Below are 18317 nucleotides of genomic sequence, written 5' to 3'. Positions count from 1 at the left end.
AGTGTGGGGTTGTTTAATAGTTTCTCATGATTAGACCCACAAATATACTTTTTGTCTAGAATGTCACAGAAATGATGCTGGATTTTTTTTTTTTTCTGTTTCCTTCCTTTCAGGTATCAATTATACTAATATTTCCCATTTTCAGTTCAGTTCAGTCACTCAGTCGTGTCTGACTCTTTTTAGTGATGTTGAATTTGATCACTTGTTTGAGATATTGCTTGCTAGTTTTCTACTCTATAGTTATTTTGCCCCATTTCTATTTCACAGATATTTTTATGGGAAGATATTTGGAGACTCTATAAAAATTCTTTTCCTTGATCCACTTTCACCCATAGGATTTTAGCACACATTGAGATTTCTTGCCTAAATTAATCATTTACTCCGGTTGATGTCATGTGATTTCTAATTCCATCTGTATGTATGTCTTGCCATTCAACTTTTAGAAAATGATGTCCCTTCTTATTTTTCTCCTCTTTCCCCTCTTCTTTTTCCTTCTCCTATACTCTATCCCTCTCCCTCGCTTTAAATTTTATGGACTGATGGACTCCTCTTGTCTTCAATGAATTATAATCTGTCGATAATGACTCTTTATTGTGATGTTTAAATTTTCTCAAATCAGGCTACTGGGATGCACTTCACACTGACTTCCGCTCACTCCATTTTTCTTTCATAACTGTGTTTCATTTTGGCTCAAGCTGATACAGACTCATCATGTACTCTCACTGCCTTAACTTGAGCTTTTACCTGTGGTGCCTTGAGTTCTTTTGTGAAGGATAATATTTAGGAGCCTGATCTCACTGCCCCTAGGTTTCCTAAATGGTGAAATAAATAGGTGTATACATAACACACATACGCATTTATCTCAATATCAGTGAGGAATCTGTTAGAGAATTCACTATGCCTCCAACTCCAAATCAACATGCACAGTTTTGTCTTGCTTTCTCCTTCCCATGCTTGCACCTTCTTTTGTCACCTGAGAAACCTGGCTCTCGCTGTCCTCAGTATACTTTCTCATTTGCTCAGCACCCTCCCACAACATACAGATCTAACAAATGTCCCATCCACCCTGGCCTGCTCTTCATCCTGACAGATTGCTGGCCTTCGCCCGGCCGTCACCCGACTGCCGCCCACCAATAAGGAAATAACTGCTTTTAGAAAGATCCTTGATTTTTCTTTCTTTTATATTGAATTTATAAAGCAGGAACTATAGGACCATTTATTAATGTTGCTGATTCAAACCAATTTTGCTTGTGTCCACATTTGTAACTGGTATATCCATATAAAGATGAGTTCATATGGATAGATTTTTTTTTATATAAACCAATGTGCAACACCTCTATTTGTGAAATTGAAAATCTGAACACTGATAATATCTAGATGTATTGCTGAATTCCTTTAGATGGCATGCATAATAGCTCCCTTTTCTTAAAAGTAAAAATTTAAATTAGTAAAGAGTAAAATTAAGGTTAGACCATTAAGTACTGTTACATTATTAACTCTTAGCTAATAACTTAGTGGCTAAGCTATCTGTTATCTGGGGAGACATCACATACATTAACATGCTCAGTGTCCAGAGACACTTGGATGGAGTTAAATTGTAGGGTAGTGGTTCATAGAACAATATTTATAAGATGCCAGGTTTAAATACAGTTTAAGTATCTACCAGCGTGTTATACAGGGCAAACTGTTACACCTCTAAAACCCTTAATTTATCCACAGCACCTACATTACCAGTGTCTTAGTCTGTTCTGGCTACTCTAACAAGAATACTGTCGACTGGGTGGCTGAAACAACTAACATTTATTTCTCATAGTTCTGGAGGCTGAGAAGTCTAAGGTCAGAGTGCCAGCAGATTCGGAATCTGGTGAGAGCCTGGTTCCTGGTTTTTGATGACCGTCTTCTCATTCTGTCCTCACGTGGTAGAAGGGGTGAGGGACCTTTCCAAGATCTCTTTTATAATGACACTGATCCCATACAGAAGGGCTCCATCCTCATGATCCTATCACCTCCCAAAGGCTCTACCTCCTAGTATCATCACATTGGTTTCAACACATGGATTTTGGAAGCAACCAGACACTGAGAAAATAGTGACAGTATTGTTGTGGAGTTTGATATGCCCTAGATAAAACACTAGGCATAGCACTTGGCACATAGTGAGTGCACTTAAACGGGAAATGAATCTTATGTTAATCATTGCTGAAATCTACTTTTACCTACTAAGACTTAGTAACAGATGCTAGCACTAACATATTAATATTAGAACTCTAAATAAATTAAATGGTGTTTTTGCCATGCCCTATCTTACAGTTTGAATAAGTACTTTTAACATGTTGACCATGTTGTAAATGCACAGTCAGATGGTCTGCACAAGATAATGTCTTCTGAATAGTTTGAAGGAACCTCATGATACTCATTTTTTTCCCCTTTTCCCAGTCAATATGAGGAGAGTTCAATATCAATTTACATGGAAGCAGTGAATGATGTCACTGTGACTGTACCTTTTGATTAGAGAACACTATTGATTCTTAAGTCTTCGTGAGTTATTTTATGAATCATCCCTGGAGCCTTTTATTTTACTGGAATGAAGCATGCACAAAAATAGAGGACATGCTGAGAGAATTCAGAGTTTAAACTGAACTTCTTTGATCATTTGTATAAAAGTTACATCTTTACCAGTTAGCACTGATTGTCCCTCTAGAGACTAGAGTAAAAATCTGACTCCACTTTAACAAATAATGAGGTGCAAATCGTGGAGAAATGGATGGCTTGTAATATATGTAGAGCAGGAGGTCTGGAACCATATACATGTGCATACAAACCAAAAATGATTTCTTAGGGTCTTTGTATAATTATTTTAAGTTTAACTTATCTATGTTCCTTCCCTTAATCAATCTGTTACTCTATCATTGTTATAGTAGGTAGCTCAGATAGGGAATACAGTGACACATACACCAAAGAATGTGAAAATATGGTACAAATAAAAGTATCTCTTGTGACCTAAATTAAAAACAACAAATGGGAAAAAAAAAGTTAAAGAGCAAATCAGCCAGAAATATTCACTGTCACATTAAAAAATAAAATAAAGGTTTCTAAGACTGAAGTTTGAATATTTTTATCTAAGGGTGGGGACTTAGCCAATGGAATTAATACCAGGTTTCATATACTGAGGAAGATAGCCATACACTGAGAAGTACTTTTTAAGTTGTGTTTATTTGCAGCAAGGAAAAACTCTACTCCCAAAATACATTCTACATATTCTTTTGCTCTGTAGAGAGTTTCCTAGCAGGAGATGCTCTGCATCTTTATAACTAACATGGCTACAAGTATTCTGATTCCTGAGAAAGCTCAGGTTTTGTCCTAGGAAAACCCAGTTGGCATTGGGCATTAGACAGCCATCTTAGAGAACTGCTCTCCGTGACTCAGCATCTCTGACCTGTGTGACTGTACACTACCCTGGCTCCCAGCCAGTTCTCCTAACTGCCCATTCCTCCCAGAGACTCCTTGGCAGGCAGCCAGTATGCTCTCCCGGGGTCTCCTATTTCACTTATATACTATCAGTTTAAAATTCTTCTGCAAGTAATAACAATCCTTAGAAAATGTCAGAGGAATATTTCCCCCCACATTCATAGACAACAGGCTAAAGAATAGGCCAAGGAGGTGCAATGGCTCACAAGTAAAGAGCCCAAGTGGAGGAATAGATGAAAATGAACTTTGGAAGCAAGTGGGCATGGGCAATAGACAGGGGAACGAGGAGACCCTGGGGGCCACCGAAGAAAGTAAGTAGCACAGAGAGCCAGATATACTCCCCACATTTTAACATTGGCCAGAGTCCCACAAGCCTCAAGAGAATGTTTTTCCAGATCTTTACTAATTATAGCTCTTGAGTGCACAGTTATTTTGTGAAGAACATATTTGTCTTTACTTTTGCATATAAGCAAATTGAGGTTCAGAGGAACTAAGTAACTTAGCAAGGTCACATGAGTTAATAACTGCTCAGAGAGCCAAGTGTCCAACCAGACCCAAAGCATGCATCATTATCCCATGCTTCCTTCCATATATTTTACCCACCAAGAACACTATGTTTATAATCACTACTGATAAGGTTTACTCATTCATATATATGCTAGACGTGGGGCTAGGCATTGGGGTATAACGGTGAGCTCAAATAAGAGAATGGACTCTACTTTGGAGATGAACATTTATCAAATAATTGCACAAATGTCACATTGTGAGAGTATGAAGTGCTGTCAAAATAGGAGAGAAATAAGTATTTGTAATTTGGGACTTCGCCTGAAAATTAGGAATGTCTGCTAGAAATCACTGGAGGTCAAGGCGCAGCTTTCTATGAATTCTTACATGGCTCTATCTTTCTTTTATTATATCAATTCCTGTATACATACACACAGCATTTAATTTTCCATGATTTATTAAGATCCTAATGAATTTTTCAGACTTTCTAGACATGTCCGATAAAAAAAAAAATATTTCTAACATAGGTGACTACACTTTATTTTCTCTTAAACAAAATCAGGATTTAAAATAAAAATGAGATATTAAGTGAAAATTTATTAAAGATATACTGAATTTTTCTTTCACATATAAATATTCTTTTTAGATTTTTTTTAAAGTAAGAAATATTTAGTGATTACTTTCCATGGTCCAAACCCTGTAGGAATGGGACCCCAAACCAATGAGGTAACTATGAAGAACAAAGCCCAGTGTACAGTGCTGTATTGTCTTGTCTCCTTCTTTCTCTTGTACTTCATGGTGAGGACTTTCTAAATATGTGGTATTCTTGACCAAATATTTGTAGATTTTGAAACTGCATAAGGAGAGAGATGGAGAAGGCAATGGCACCCCACTCCAGTATTCTCTCCTGGAAAATCCCATGGACAGCGGAGCCTGGTAGGCTGCAGTCCATGGGTCGCTAAGAGTCAGACACGACTGAGCGACTTCACTTTCACTTTTCACTTTCATGCATTGGAGAAGGAAATGGCAACCCACTCCAGTGTTCTTGCCTGGAGAATTCCAAGGACAGAGGGGCCTGGTAGGAGGCCATCTATGGGGTCTCACAGAGTCGGACATGACCGAAGCGACTTAGCAGCAGCAGCAGCAAGGAAAGAGAGAGCCTCTTAAAACATTGCATGAAGACTGGACTATCAAAACATGTGAGGTCCCTCTGTGGAGAGCTTTTTATTTAATTAGGCCCAATCTTTACATATTAATCACACACAAATACATATCCATGTACATGTATAGACAAATATAAAACAATATAAAAAGGGTATTTTCAGAATGAGAATTTCTTTTTGATTGACTTTTTATCTGAAATGAAAACATCATAGTGACATTTATAGCCCATAGCAAAGTCAGTATTTATTTTATATATACTTTGTATTTTAGGATATATTTTATAGAATTTGCAGGGAAGGAATATTTGGGTTATTTTCAATGCTTTTATTATTCTCAGAAGAACACAATTTAGCCAGACTTTATCTAAAACAGCAAAAAGAAAAAAATAATCTTTTCAAACCTTTTGTCAAAAAAGAATACATTGGTAATTACAAGCTTTCAACTTAGAAAAGTCTAAGAAATCTGATTTAACATCTCATTACAACTTGGGTTGTATGTGAAAAATAAGGAAATCTGATTTAATATCTCACTACAACCAGTGTGTCTCAGTTTTATGTGAAAAATAAAGAAATTTCTCAGACATAAAGAAATGCTCATTCACCTTAATAGAAAACTTTTAATACATTGATTTCTTCCTGTGTTAGAGAACTTTGATGAGTCACTGATGACAGCAATCTGCATTTCTGTCTTCTTGGTTAATTTCAGAGCTCATCCAGAAAATGAAGGGACTTCTTTACCATCTGCCGACTCCTGCACCAGCCCTACCAAGATGGATTTATCATACAGTAAGACAGCTAAGCAGTGCCTAGAGGAGATATCTGGTAAGTGACCTGATTGACGCATAGGTCAAACTCAGAATTCTTGTAATCTCTCTACATAAGTCTTTTTTATTAAGTCATGTTTGTGCTATACTGTTTTCCCTTAGGCATATATGGACTGTGTACATTTCATGCTTCAGAGATGTTTAGGTATTTGACTGTTCTGCTTCGAATGATCTCTTTGTTATTCAGTAAAGAATTCTATAAAGAAGGGTAGTGCTCTCAGAGGCTGAGATTTTAAGTAATTGTTGCCCTCAGTCAAGTTGAATACTCTCAGAGACAATCTGGAGAAACTTCTGTTGTTAATAAGGCAGTCCTTGTATGTATTTGCAGATTTAAAAAATATTAATGATCAGGTGGTGCCGAGGTCCAGCCCCGGCTGATCCAGGGAGTTCGAAGCGGGGACGGCGTCGGCGAGGATCAGGATACAATAGCTTCAATTAGATATTAATTAGAGATGTAAAGAGTAATAGAATGTGGATAGCTCAGTAGGAAATTCAGTGGAGAAAAGAGGCTGAGTAGCTTGGTTTACATGGGAGACCAATAAAACTTCAAGACAAGAAGCTTGCACCACTTACGTAGGCCGCAGGCATCCTTCTGTTCTCCCGAAGGAGAGGAGACACTGAGGCCTCCCCGGTCGGATCTTAGAAGCCCAGGCGAAATTAGTAAGCTTGGTGGGTTCCGCACTCCAGATGGAGACTCAGCCAGAGTTTGAGAGAGAGAGCGACATGGGGAGACCAGTATTTTGAGAAACTGATCCCCATTCTTTATTTTCCATGGTCTACTTTTATACACTGTGATGTTATGCAAAAGTCACGTGGGGTCAGCAGTCCTGACTTTTATCAAAGTCAGGTGCTTTATACAAATGTATACAGAGGTCTTAGGGGTGTTACATCATCTTCTGGTCAGGGGGCCTGCTGACAATTTATGACCCTCTCCTTGTGACAGCGGTCAGTCAACCAGGACACTTATTTCTCCAGGGGTGATTATTCTTAAAAAAGACTCCACCTTCCAAAGGTACCAGATAAAGTTACATTCCTATAGGGTGAGGGTGTAGTGGGTTTTAATTAAGCAAAGAATTCACTTAGCCTAAGGTCTAACATGATTAATATCAAAGGTTAATACTTATTTCTTCTATATATTCATTAATGTAAGGGCAGGGGATGTGGAGACTTAGCAACAAATATTGGCTCAACAATTGAAAAACCCTTCACCAATACAATTTCTAATCAGCCCACTATACTTATACTAATGGTTTTCTAACTTTTCTAAGGAACCTGTTTTTAGAAGGTTTAAAGCATCTCGTGCCTCTCACGGTTGGGAGGCTGTGAGCAATCACATGTGGCCGGACAATCCTGTCAGGCAGGCTAGAGAACCTTCAGAGGAGTTTGTAGGTTAAAACACTCTTGTCACGCCCAGGAGTTTTTAACTCCTTCTCCGAAAGAGGTGGTGGGGGACAGCCCCCCATAAAGTCAGAGGTGTAGGTGAGAGCACAAAGTAGTAAAGTAGGCAGGCTCTGGTTATGGGGGTAGATGCTCGAGAATTTCCAGGGGGACTCCTGAGGCTCAATCCTGCCTTTGCGTATGTCGAGCCTCCTTCCTCATGACCTTTGCCGCGGATGGAGGTCCTCCCGCCGGCTCCCTGCAAGGTGGGAATGTTAAATTCTCATGGTCAGTCCAACCCTACTTTATCTTCAATTCTGTATTATTTTGTATATTTCTTCAGAGTGGCTCTAAATGTGTGTTCTATGAAAAATCTAATTATGGAAATTTTTTTCATTTTATATAAATAATGTAAAAAAAAAAGCCATATACAAATTCCAGACCCAATTTGTCAGATTCTCACCATTAGTGCATTGTTTTTCCTAGGATCTGGATAAGCCTCGGCACATAGCGAAGCCTTTTGGTATAATTTTGTTATATAGAGCTCAATATTCACAAGGAGCCAAGTAGGCTCTTAACACAATACAATGCTCCGAAGGAGAAAAAGTCCCTGATTCTGGGAAAGATCGAGGGCAGAAGGAGAAGGCAGAAATCAGGGGATGAGATCACTGAATGGCATCACTGATGATGGCATCACTGATGTGATGAACTTGAACTTGGGCAAACTCCAGGAGATGGTGAGGGACAGGGAAGCTTGGCATGCTGCAGTCCATGGGGTCACAAAGAGTCGGACATGACTGGGCGACTGAACAACAACAAGGGGGAAGAGGGTTGAAGAACATTTTATCTGTTTCCACGTATAAGAATGCATAGACATAGAGGTATATTTGTTAGTTCAATAAATCTCTGGCTCAGCCCTTGTCTATTTCTAAGGAAAAAACTAAAAGAACTATTTTTTTTTTTTAATTACCACAGTACTCCAAGGACTCAAAATACTGCTCTGAAGCTCATGAGCCTAACCATATCACAAATTTGGAAGTTAAGAAACTTCCTCACTTCATCAGACTTTAAACACGTTGGCAAGCGTTAGCCGTTACTGCAGTACCCACCCATGGATATTGACAACAGTGACAGCACAGCGTCCCAAGGGCTGCTTTTGGAATTAACATCCGTGGGATTAGGCTTTAGAGTTTTCATGCGGGAATTAACATGGGTCAGTGCAGGGTAACGGCTGAAATGGTAATGCCAGGGCATAGCTATGGGGATGTTATGGGGGGAATTGCTTGAACAATTGGTAGATTTTTTTCGATCACTAGGAGAAGGTGTTGGTTTCCCATAGTTCCAGATAACCCCATGGTGATGGATGATATGTATCTGTATTGTGACTATATATTATTTAAACATAGTGTGGTATGGAGATGTATATGTTTTACATGTTTCTTTATTCATGAATGCCTTCAAATAGTATCAGTATGCCTACAAATTACAAGAACTCAAATCTGTAGCAGAAAATGAATTTATTACACTTTGACTTCAGATTTTTATGTGAATTTTACAAAGAAACTTGTTTTTCTGAAATTACTATATCACTTAGTGTCTCTGAAGCAACAGCATTTTTGATTCTTTCTTCATTTTCTTTATTCTTTTGACCATTTGATCATTTTTTCATACTTCCAGCTAATATTTCTACTTATGTAAGTCAAATCATTATGTTGTACACCTTAAAGTTATACAGTACTATATGCCAATTGTATCTCAGTAAAACTGGAATTTTTAAAAAAAATTTCCATTTAATGTTCTGGTTTTAATGAAATATTTGAAAGTGAAATATAAACTAGACTTTAACATTATACAATAGCTTGATGGATTTATTAGAAGGTATAATATTAGCTTTTATAATAATTATTGTTGTAGAATCATAGATTTGAGTCTATAATTTAGATAGGAATATAATAAAAGAAAGAAAATGGCAAATAAGTGCCTAAACGAGGCTGATTTGATTGTGTCATTCTTATGATCATGTATTTAAAGTGAGTCTGTGGTGGAATATTGGAAATTTCTGTCAATGCAAACTGGAGATTTCATGAAGGAAAGATATTCCCTTATATTCAGTAAGCTATCATTGGAGTGCCATAATTGGAGAGATCCAGGTGAGAGAATACTGATAGAGCAGTGATGAGAGGATGGTAGTCATAGGGAAGTAGACCAGTGAGATGGCAAACCCTGGCGTTTCTTCTGATGATCTTGTCTTCTTATCCCTCCTTGAGCTACTTACTCTCCTGTTCATACCCTAGATCTGGGCATCATCAGAATCTGCACCTTCTCTATAATCCCACTGGCATGCAGCCCACTCTTGCTCATGGCAACCTCCTTTCTTTTCAATGTGCTCCCTTTCATTCTCTGACAACACTACTGATTCTAAGATGTCTAAATTGTTGATCCCACTACCTTTTACTTACCCTCATCAAACTCTACATGTCCTTCCTTCCTTAATCAGATGAATTCCGATAGTGACGGAATATGATTTTACTTTTGCAAGTACTCTTTACTCCCTTACCCCTCTCTTACTGCATTGTACTCATTGGATGAAACCATAGACCTCAGTTCAGTTCAGTTCAGTCGCTCAGTCATGTCCGACTCTCTGCAACCCCATGAATCCCAGCACGCCAGGCCTCCCTGTCCATCACCAGCTCCCGGAGTTCACTGAGACTCACGTCCATCAAATCAGTGATGCAATCCAGCCATCTCATCCTCTACCGTCCCCTTCTCCTCCTGCCCCCAATCCCTCCCAGCATCAGTCTTTTCCAATGAGTCAACTCTTCGCATGAGGTGGCCAAAGTACTAGAGTTTCAGCTTCAGCATCATTCCTTCCAAAGAAATCCCGGGGCTGATCTCCTTCAGAATGGACTGGTTGGATCTCCTTGCAGTCCTAGGGACTCTCAAGAGTCTTCTCCAACACCACAGTTCAAAGGCATCAATTCTTCGGCGCTCAGCCTTTTTCACAGTCCAACTCTCACATCCATACATGACCACAGGAAAAACCATAGCCTTGAACTAGATGAACCTTTGTTGGCAAAATAATGTCTCTCCTTTTGAATATGCTATCTAGGTTGGTCATAACTTTCCTTCCAAGGAGTAAACATCTTTTAATTTCATGGCTGCAGTCACCATCTGCAGTGATTTTGGAGCTCAAAAAATAAAGTCTGACACTGTTTCCACTGTTTCCCCATCGATTTGCCATGAAGTGATGGGACCAGATGCCATGATCTTCGTTTTCTGAATGTTGAGCTTTAAGCCAACTTTTTCACTCTCCACTTTCACTTTCATCAAGAGGCTTTTGAGTTCCTCTTCACTTTCTGCCATAAGGGTGGTGTCATCTGCATATCTGAGGTTATTGATATTTCTCCCGGCAATCTTGATTCCAGCTTGTGTTTCTTCCAGTCCAGCGTTTCTCATGATGTACTCTGCATATAAGTTAAATAAGCAGGGTGACAATATACAGCCTTGACATACTCCTTTTCCTATTTGGAACCAGTCTGTTTTTCCATGTCCAGTTCTAACTATTGCTTCCTGACCTAGTGACATTCAAATCTCCACCTAGTCTATACCAGCAATGAATGAACCTGGAGAAAAACACATGACATGTTGATGTGATTGGTTTTACATTCATGACCACCAACCTTAACTGAGTAATTAATGCTGCCTGGCAATCATTCTATATTTCTCTGGTGCATTTAGTCTTTTTTGTCATCTAAGAACAATCTCAATGTTTTGGATGACAATTTTATACCTTTTCTCTGCTCTTCAAATCTCTAATACCATTTAAGCAGAGAAAAAAATTTCACAAACCCCTGCCACCATACCTACCCATGCCCAGCATTTATACTTATTTGTTGTTGTCCAGTTGCTAAGTCGTGTTCAACTCTTTGTGACCCCATGGACTGCAGCACGCCAGGCATCCCTGTTTTATCTCCCAGAGCTTGCTCAAACTCATGTCCATTGAGTCAGTGATGCCATCCAACTATCTCATCCTCTGTTATCTCCTTCTCCTCCTGCCTTCAGTATTTCCCAGCATCAGGGTCTTTTCCAATGGTCAGCTTGTATATGTGTTTACTCCACTTTTACTTGAAATAGTTTCTTTTCTACCTCTTTAATATCTCCCTCTATACCAAATCACTCTATAGCCCACAGGATGCTGCTCTCTCTCCAATCATAATAAAAAAAAAAAAAACTTTTCTCGATCCTTTCCACCACTTTCTTTCTCTTTCTGATTTCTCTTATTGAGAAACCACAAAGTACACAAACACTTGATTTTATTGCTAAGCCATACCTTAGACTGGCCTGTAGAAAATGTTTTCAAAGACAGTGTGAGCTATGAGAAGATAAATGTTCTAGGAAGTAGAAAAAAATAATTCTGGCTTTTGCACTGCTATTATTTAGCGGTTTGAACTGTTTCTTGGTTCTCTTTTTTTTATGAGGTGACTATAATTATGCTTAATAAGCTCACAGGATTGTTGTGAGATATGGTTTATATTCCATAATCATCAGTGGTACTTTATAAATGCCAAGCATGCCAAGGACTAGGAAAACAAACATGACTAAGACATGAGCTGTCCTATAGAGGAATAAGAGACAAACTTTAACACCACGAATAATTGAATTACTAGACTTATGGGAACAACTAACTTTGCTGTAAAGATTTAGTTAGGGCTTAAAAGAAGATCACATGTGTACAGTAGAATTCTAATGGACAAAGAAATCAGTATATAATATTCCAGGGAAAAGCAACTTCAATGAAAAAAAATACTTACCTTACTATTTTCATATATTTCTTGTTGTAACACTGAGCACATTTGAGATTTTCTTAACCCACAGTTTCAATGCTCATGTTATTGTTGAACCTTCACCACTAAATGTTGCTATGGGGACCTCATACATGTAAATAATATAGAACTCCTCTGAGGCAGTTAGTCTTGGCTGGATAAGATCAGATTTTGTGAATTTTTAGAGGCTATACAATTTGGAAAAGCCTGAAAATAATTTTAAATATACAAAATTGCATTATTTAGAAAGGGGCTCAATCAAGTTAGATGCTCTGTATATTAAATATTATTGGCTTCACAGTGGACATGATGTCCTGGTACAGTCTTACCTGACCGCATTGCCACATCTTCTAAAAACAGTGCCTTGATTTTCTTTTTGGGAATCAATCACAGCCTCATCAACCTTCGTTCATATGGTTCAGATGAAATTTATCCAAGCAGATCCTTTCAGAACAACCCATTCTGTTGACCACAGTGACTCTTTCAGGGGTGGACATGTGGCCCAAGTCAGTTGAATTGGAACCAGTGAGAATCAGTCTCAGAACTTTACTTGACTGTTAGGAAAGAGACCTATGTTTTTCCACTACATCCGAAGTTAATCAAAAGAAAGCTTGGAGGTGCTGGCAGTTACCTTCACCCTCCCGTGAAACAAATGTAGAGAAAACAGAACCTGAAGTAGGAGAGAATTAGCTCAATGTCTGAGCTCTTGAGCAAGCCACGTCAGAAACTCTCTCTTCCTTCTTCCCTGCACTTTTATGTTGTGTTACCCAAGAAAATCCCCGTCTGTGCTTAAACAAACATTAAAAGCACCTCTATTGCATGACCAGTGAGATGCATGACCTGTAAAGTTCTCTGATACTGCTAAGGAGCAAACCTGAATGGTTCATTTTGAAAAGCAGAATTGTTAGAGGGATTCACTAAATTACCTGGGAAGCTCAGCTTGCTATATAACTCATGTGAATTAATAAGAGCAATGTCTTCATGATTAAATGGTCCCAGAGGTTAGAAATGTAGTTAAATTGAGGTGTAAATATAAGTGTCAGAAATGCATGACACTCAATAAAATAGCATTTTCTAGATAAAGCCCAAGACTTTTACAGTTTGGAAACCTTGTATCCCTCCAAAGTCTCTATGTATTTCTCCCAAGTTTCCTATTGTTTCTCATGTTCTTGGGGAGCAAACTAGTAATACTCACCCAATCTGATGATGATGTTCCTATTAAGTATTGCAGTCAGGTGATGTGTTTCATGAAATTTGTGACAGAGTGAGTAAGCTGCTTGCTTCCAGCCTATCCTTTAGGAGTCATGCCATCCTCTCAATATTACAAGTTCAGCTGAAATAGCGGTTTAGATTTTACTGCTTGGCTTGGGTTTTATTCTTTATTTCATTGACAAAAAGAATTTGGCTGCAGAAACCATCCCTTTCATCAGGTGCCAAGAGATTCTGCCAGATGCTAAGTGGGCTTTACTTTTCATTTCACTGGAATCATTTAGAAAGTTTTTAGATAATTTTTAGTACATACATCCACACATGTCCCTTGTTTTGCATAAGGCTATCTACCAATGTGTATCACATTTATTTAATCCATTTTTTCACCTTTATCTAGAATTTATATTCAACTGAAAAATGATGGTAGATGCCAAACTGAAACAGAATCAGCAAAGCTAATATGTCATTTGTAAAAACTTAATTAAATAATTGGATGGATTCAGGAAGTAAGAATTTAGATTAAACAGAGAGATAAACTAATGGTTACATGTGTCTTTTTCTGACTTTCCAGACTTTGTATTGAATAATGGGAAATACTTCATATTTAAGATCTTTGAAAATGATCATTTATCTTGCCTCTTTCTTGGACATTTATAAAGACTAAGATGATCAAGCTCGGGTCATTTTAAATCAGTTTAGATCTTCTACTTAAATAGTTACTTTATAATTATGCTTACTAAAGAACTCAAAAACATTCCTTCTCAGAACATTGTAGTAGCTATGTTTTATGTGAGGTATTGGCTAAATTAAAGTGATTCACATCTTCAGCATTGATTGGGGGTGTTTGTCTCTTATGCCCTGAGGCTTCCTCTTCCACCTTGTGTAACATGCATTTAAACAGTTTAATATAAATACATATGAATACACCCATGTTTAAATGTACTCCCAAAGCAAGAAGAGATAACTGCCTCTAGAGAAGCAATAATTAGTTTCCCAGCTGTTGTTCAGGGTAGACTTAAGGACTTAAGGATATAGTTCCCAGAGGAAGAACTACTATAACTACAAGTTGACAGTGTCTTTAAACAAAGAAACAAACACAAATGCCCTTTTGATGCTTTTCTCTATTAGGATTATGTCTTCAGAATAACCAGCTCCTCATTACTTAATCCAGTGGACTTAGCCACCTCTTCCTAAATTCACTCCTACAGGAAGATTATATGTTTTGCCCCACTGAATCAGAATGGACCATGTGGATTAGTTTGACCAGTAATTATGAATGGAAAAATGACATGAGCCATTCTTGAGCAGAATCTGGTATTTCTCATCTTTTTCCCTCTTATCCCCAACTAGGGGAAGTTGCTCTTTTAGTATGGCTCTTAGTATGAAGGGTACCTGGATCAGAACTGCAGCCAATGTAGAGTGGACATTAATGTGAGCAAAAGTGCATCTTTGTTACTGTAAGCCACTGACATTTCTAAGTCATTTACAAATACAGTATAACTTAATCTAAGCCAGAATTTCTCAACCTTGGAACCACTGACATGTAGTCTGCGTAATTCTTTGTTGGGTGGGAGGAGGTTCCCTGTCATTGTAGCGTGTGTAGCAGCATCATTGGCCTCTTCTCCAAGGTGTCAGAAACACCACATCCCCATTTGTGACAAACAAAACTGTCTCCTAATTCTGCTAAATGTCCCCTCAGGAGGACCCAGTTGAAAACCACTAGTCTCAGCCCATAAGTTCTTAAAGTGGGGTTCCAGAGCCAGCAGTATCTACTACATCACCTAGGAATGTTAGAAATGCAACGTCTCAAGCTCCTTTCAGACTGTCTGAATGAATAGGGCTGGGGATGGGGCACCGCCAGCTAAGTTGTAATAAACCCTCAGAGAGGTTCTGAACATTTAGGTTTGAGAACCGCTGGTCTAAGCTGACTGGTACACAAGTTTCCTTGTATAAAGAGAGGGCATCATTATTGCTTTTACTTATATATGCTCAGCTGTTGATGCCTAAAGCATAAGAATTCCATTTTTGGTGAATCTGTAAGACTTTAGAAGATGCTACATGTGTACTTCAGCATAATACCTATCAAACAAATTAATGTTTTCTAACCTTAGCAAATTTACTCTGGTCTTGTAATCTAGTGATTCACTGGATCACAATAACTCCAAATGAAGAAAGAACAAAGCAAAACAAAACTCCAAAGTGGAGTAGCATTCTAATCTTTAAAAAAAACACTTTATAAAATGGTGTCGTAGAAGGACAGTTTTCGGTTTCTGTGATTTAGCCTTTGTACCCTTGTTTTATTTAAACACGATATATTTATATATTTATTTATCTCTGGCTGTGCTAGGTCTTTGTTGCAGCACGGGCTTTTCTCTGGCTGCCGCCAGCAGGGCTGCTCTTTAGTTTCAGTGTGTGAGCTCCCAGTTGGGTGGCTCCTCTTGTGGCAGAGCACAGACTCTAGGGCAGGCAGGCTTCAGCAGTTGCCACTCCCAGGCCCTAGGCACAGATTCAAGAGTTGTGGTGCTTAGTTGCTCTGCGTGCAGCAGGTGGGATCTACCAGCATCAGAGATTAAACCTGAGGCTGTAGCATTAGCAGGTGGATTCTTTACCACTGAGCCAGCAGGGGAGACTTAAGCACATTTTATATAAACATAATTTATTTTTGACGAGTGGAGAATTGAGAATCTGTACTTAAAATTCACAGGTTCGTTTAGTCGCAAAATTTTTTATCACAAATAATTGCCATTCTTTCCATCTGATTCTCTTTTATGTATCTGTGTACTCGTGGTCCCTCTTGAGCTTGAGCATAAGAAATAATTATTTTGCAAAGTAAGTTGTTATCTATGTAGAGGTGTAGGCAGTGTACATTATAATGATAATTTATATAGTTAGAAGATAGGGCATCCCCTTACCCCCAGCTTTGGCCTTCCCTCGTGGCTCAGTGGTAAAGAATCCACCTGCTAATGCAGGAGACAAGGGTTCGATCCCTGGGTCAGGAAGATCCCCTGGGGAAGGAAATGGCAATCCACTCCAGTATTCTTAACTGGTGAATCCAATGGACAGAGGAGCCTGGTGGGCTACAGTCCATGTGGTTGCAAAAGAATCTGACATGACTGAGCAAATAACAACAACACCACCTAATTGAAGTTAGCAATATGAGGTGAAAAATCAGAATTAATTAGATCATATTAGCTCAGAAAATTATGTGCTAGGGAATTATATCACTTTGAATGACACAAATATTTTAATCTGTTTCTCCATGCTTCCCCCTTTTGGAGAGGAATGTTTACGGACAGAAACAATCTCATAAGCTTTTCCTTGATACTCTTCTCATTAGCTCTCAGTAGAACATGGTCTCTACTACACTTGATAAGTATTTTCAAAGTCTTCCTAAAATCAGAATTTCAGGATGGCAATTGTAACCAGTGCAAGATAAATACAAGAAACTTACCCTTTAGGTTTTCTGCTTTTTATCAAAAGATTAAAAATAAAGAGCTTACACAGATTACACAGTGATAGGTTTATAGAATAGACTAGGAAAAATGCTCCATGTCAGAAAACATAATATACATTTTATGTTTTTGGCACGTCACTGTCTTCCACACACTTAGCCATTAACTCTCAATTATATGCTTTGAGTAAAAATATCCCTTCTCAAAACTAAAAAAAAAAAAAAAAACAACTTTTAAAGGTTTTATTTTTTGCTATTTTTATAGGAAGAAATCTTGATTTTTATTGTACAGTAGGATTGTATAATACTAAATATCCTCAAAATAAAAAGCCCTTGAATTTGCTCTTTAAAAGAGAAGGTGAAGTCTTTCCCTTTAAACCATTATCTGCCTGCCGGTGGAGAGTGGTTTTTAGGTCCTTTACACTCTTGAATTTGATTTGTGCTTTTGTAGCACGAATCCCAACATTCAGAAGACAGATCTGCCTGCTTCGGCTGCCTGCAGCTATGGAGAATTAGTCTGTCATTCTCAGTGTCGTGGAGTGTGTGTTATGTGTAAGAGTGAGTAAGTGTGTGTGTGTGTGTGTGTGTGCACGCGCGCGCGCGCGAGTGCCTCTGTATCTGAGGCGGGGTAGCCTAGAGTGATTTAAACGTGAAGAGGGTTAATCGTGTAGCATCTCATTCAGACTTGGCTTTGAAACCTGTGGCATGCCAGGCTGGACAGCCGCTTCCGTGCCTCTGTTTTAATTTAGCAGGATGTTTGCTGCCATGGCAGCCAGCAGCATCCACTGCAGCAGCAAGGAAGAGCCGTAGATCTGCGAATGCAGGTGGAATACTAAAACACGAGAGGCTCGTGCAGGGCTGGCTTTGGTGCTTAATCTGCTCTTACGGGGCTCTGATGAGGAGGCTATGCATGCTACACCGTGTCAGTTCCTCTAGAGTTAAGGGCTGCAGACCCAGATCAGTGAAGGGCTGGTGAGAGACAGGGAGAAAAAAAAAAAGCACAGTCAGAGACATCTGGGGTGCTTGTGCTTCACTTCCTCGCGTTTGGGAATACAGAAACCATAGAGGGAAATGTGGACCCATCTCCCTGCTGAGACATGTGATTGGATGAAGATTGGAAAACGTGGTTGGCTTCCTGTACTACTTTGCAGCTGGAGAAGTGTCTGGTGAACTCTCTTCTGCTTCCGATATGTCCAAGCAAAATGTTTGTGAGTACTGCTGATGAGGGCAATGACGTGGCAAGCTGAATTGTGGGCAACTCATTGATTGTGCTACAGCTCTAGAATCTAACGTGAATGTTAGATTCTGGGCTTTTCTTGAAGTGCATGTGTTAATTATAAGCAAAAGGGCCAGTTGGCATCTCTGTGCAGAAAGACAATATGAAGTCTAACTGAAAAAGAAGCCAATAAAGAGAGCCATGCAGCGGCCGGCTGAACTCTCTGTGTTTCGGAGCAAAGAAGTAAGGCCAAAGAGAGCTTGTCTTCAGAAGCAGAAATCTCTG

The 18317-nt window shown here is 38.8% G+C and overlaps 1 protein-coding gene across 4 annotated transcripts in view; it reads left to right on the top strand.

Moving 5' to 3' along the window:
* Window positions 1–18317, top strand: part of NAV3 (neuron navigator 3) — an 899190-nt gene that overhangs the window by 702196 nt on the left and 178677 nt on the right. For all 4 annotated transcript variants that reach the window (XM_055587143.1, XM_055587148.1, XM_055587139.1 and 1 more), the window contains one exon: window positions 5839–5954. In XM_055587143.1, the coding sequence (XP_055443118.1) occupies window positions 5839–5954 (116 nt within the window). The remainder of the gene's footprint in view (window positions 1–5838; window positions 5955–18317) is intronic.

This window comes from Bubalus kerabau, chromosome 1, assembly GCF_029407905.1.
Source record: "Bubalus kerabau isolate K-KA32 ecotype Philippines breed swamp buffalo chromosome 1, PCC_UOA_SB_1v2, whole genome shotgun sequence".
In the NCBI taxonomy this organism is placed as follows: Eukaryota; Metazoa; Chordata; class Mammalia; order Artiodactyla; family Bovidae; genus Bubalus; species Bubalus kerabau.
Note: the sequence above shows the minus strand (reverse complement) of the source record. Positions and strands in the feature narration are given on the sequence as shown.